The sequence below is a fragment of the Pinus tabuliformis genome, chromosome Q (genome assembly GCF_031772625.1).
Source record: "Pinus tabuliformis cultivar Carrire ecotype Pingquan chromosome Q, CPIR1, whole genome shotgun sequence".
In the NCBI taxonomy this organism is placed as follows: Eukaryota; Viridiplantae; Streptophyta; class Pinopsida; order Pinales; family Pinaceae; genus Pinus; species Pinus tabuliformis.
The window spans coordinates 1,352,902,554-1,352,903,618 of NC_142296.1; the positions used below are offsets into that span (position 1 = coordinate 1,352,902,554).

Genomic DNA, 1,065 nt, shown 5'->3' on the forward strand with positions numbered 1-1,065 from the left:
ATTCTCTGAATACAACCTTAAAAATGCAAAGAAATTCAATGATAAATTTCACCAAAAAATAGGTTATTTTTTTCTCACAAAAATTAAAATTAAGACTCATTTTAAATAAAATTAGATATAAATATTTGGAAATTCCTGATTATATCAATTATCTTGTTACAATTATCAATTTTCAAATTTAATTACAATTATCAATCTTTGGATACATTACTGGCCAGATTTGTTAATACAACTAATCCATCTTCAAGATTTTGGGAAAATTTTTAATGATACTAAATAGTTGAATTGAGGCTTCTGTGATCCACAACAATTATCAAAAGAAATGATTTTCTGAATGTAATTTACGCCGAAATTTCTTCTGATACTAAATAGATTGATTCAGGTAGATTCTCGCTGCTATTTCTTCTAGCGCTTTGGGGATGGTTCCTACCAGTTCACTCCTGATCTGCTTCACTTCTTCATGCGCATCATAGAGCTGGCGCGAAACAGCTGTCTGAAGATGCTCCAATAGTTGTTGTACACGAGCCAGGCAGACCACTGCTTTCTGCTGCTGTATGGACTTATCGTGATCAAGCAGGTGGGCCGCTGCTAACATTCCAAAGAATGCACTATCCCTCTGCTGTAAAGGCAACTTGGTAATCACCTTGCTAATTTCCAGGCTCTCAAACACATGGAAAAGATGGTCAATTCTTTCCGGTTGTTCAGTAAAAATGCACTCTGCAGTGCAATGCCTCCCCATCATTGTACAAGCACGACACGGCGCTGACTGAGAGGAGGAGGATGCCATTGCTAACAGTAACACCGAGTCCTTCAGATGTGTCCCCTTCCTCCCTTTTTATGGTTGCCTGGCCTTTGACACTTACTCTTCCGCTTCCTCGGCCCGGCTATGACGCTTCCCCTTCCTGTTAAATTGTTGGAGATTGGATGACTTTAGTAAATGAAAACAGAGGGCTTGAAAACCTCGTCATATTTCAAGTTCCTAAAGGCCTTTAAACCTATTATATAATTTAGAGATTTAATTAAATTGTAGTTGAAGTAAAATTTTATAAAGTTTTATGGTTTGAT

The 1,065-nt window shown here is 37.0% G+C and overlaps 1 protein-coding gene across 1 annotated transcript; it reads right to left on the reverse strand.

Annotated features, from left to right (window-relative positions):
• Nucleotides 1–364: 364 nt before the first annotated feature.
• LOC149224926 (LOB domain-containing protein 36-like) lies at nucleotides 365–787 on the reverse strand. The gene has a single exon (XM_089388312.1). It carries the CDS (start codon nucleotides 785–787, stop codon nucleotides 365–367), a length of 423 nt encoding a protein of 140 aa, XP_089244438.1.
• Between the last annotated feature and the right edge of the window lie 278 nt (nucleotides 788–1,065).

Bases quoted from the DNA above. Each gene is read 5' to 3' on its own strand.
- LOC149224926 (XM_089388312.1), bottom strand. From the start codon at position 787: ATGGCATCCTCCTCCTCTCAGTCAGCGCCGTGTCGTGCTTGTACAATG.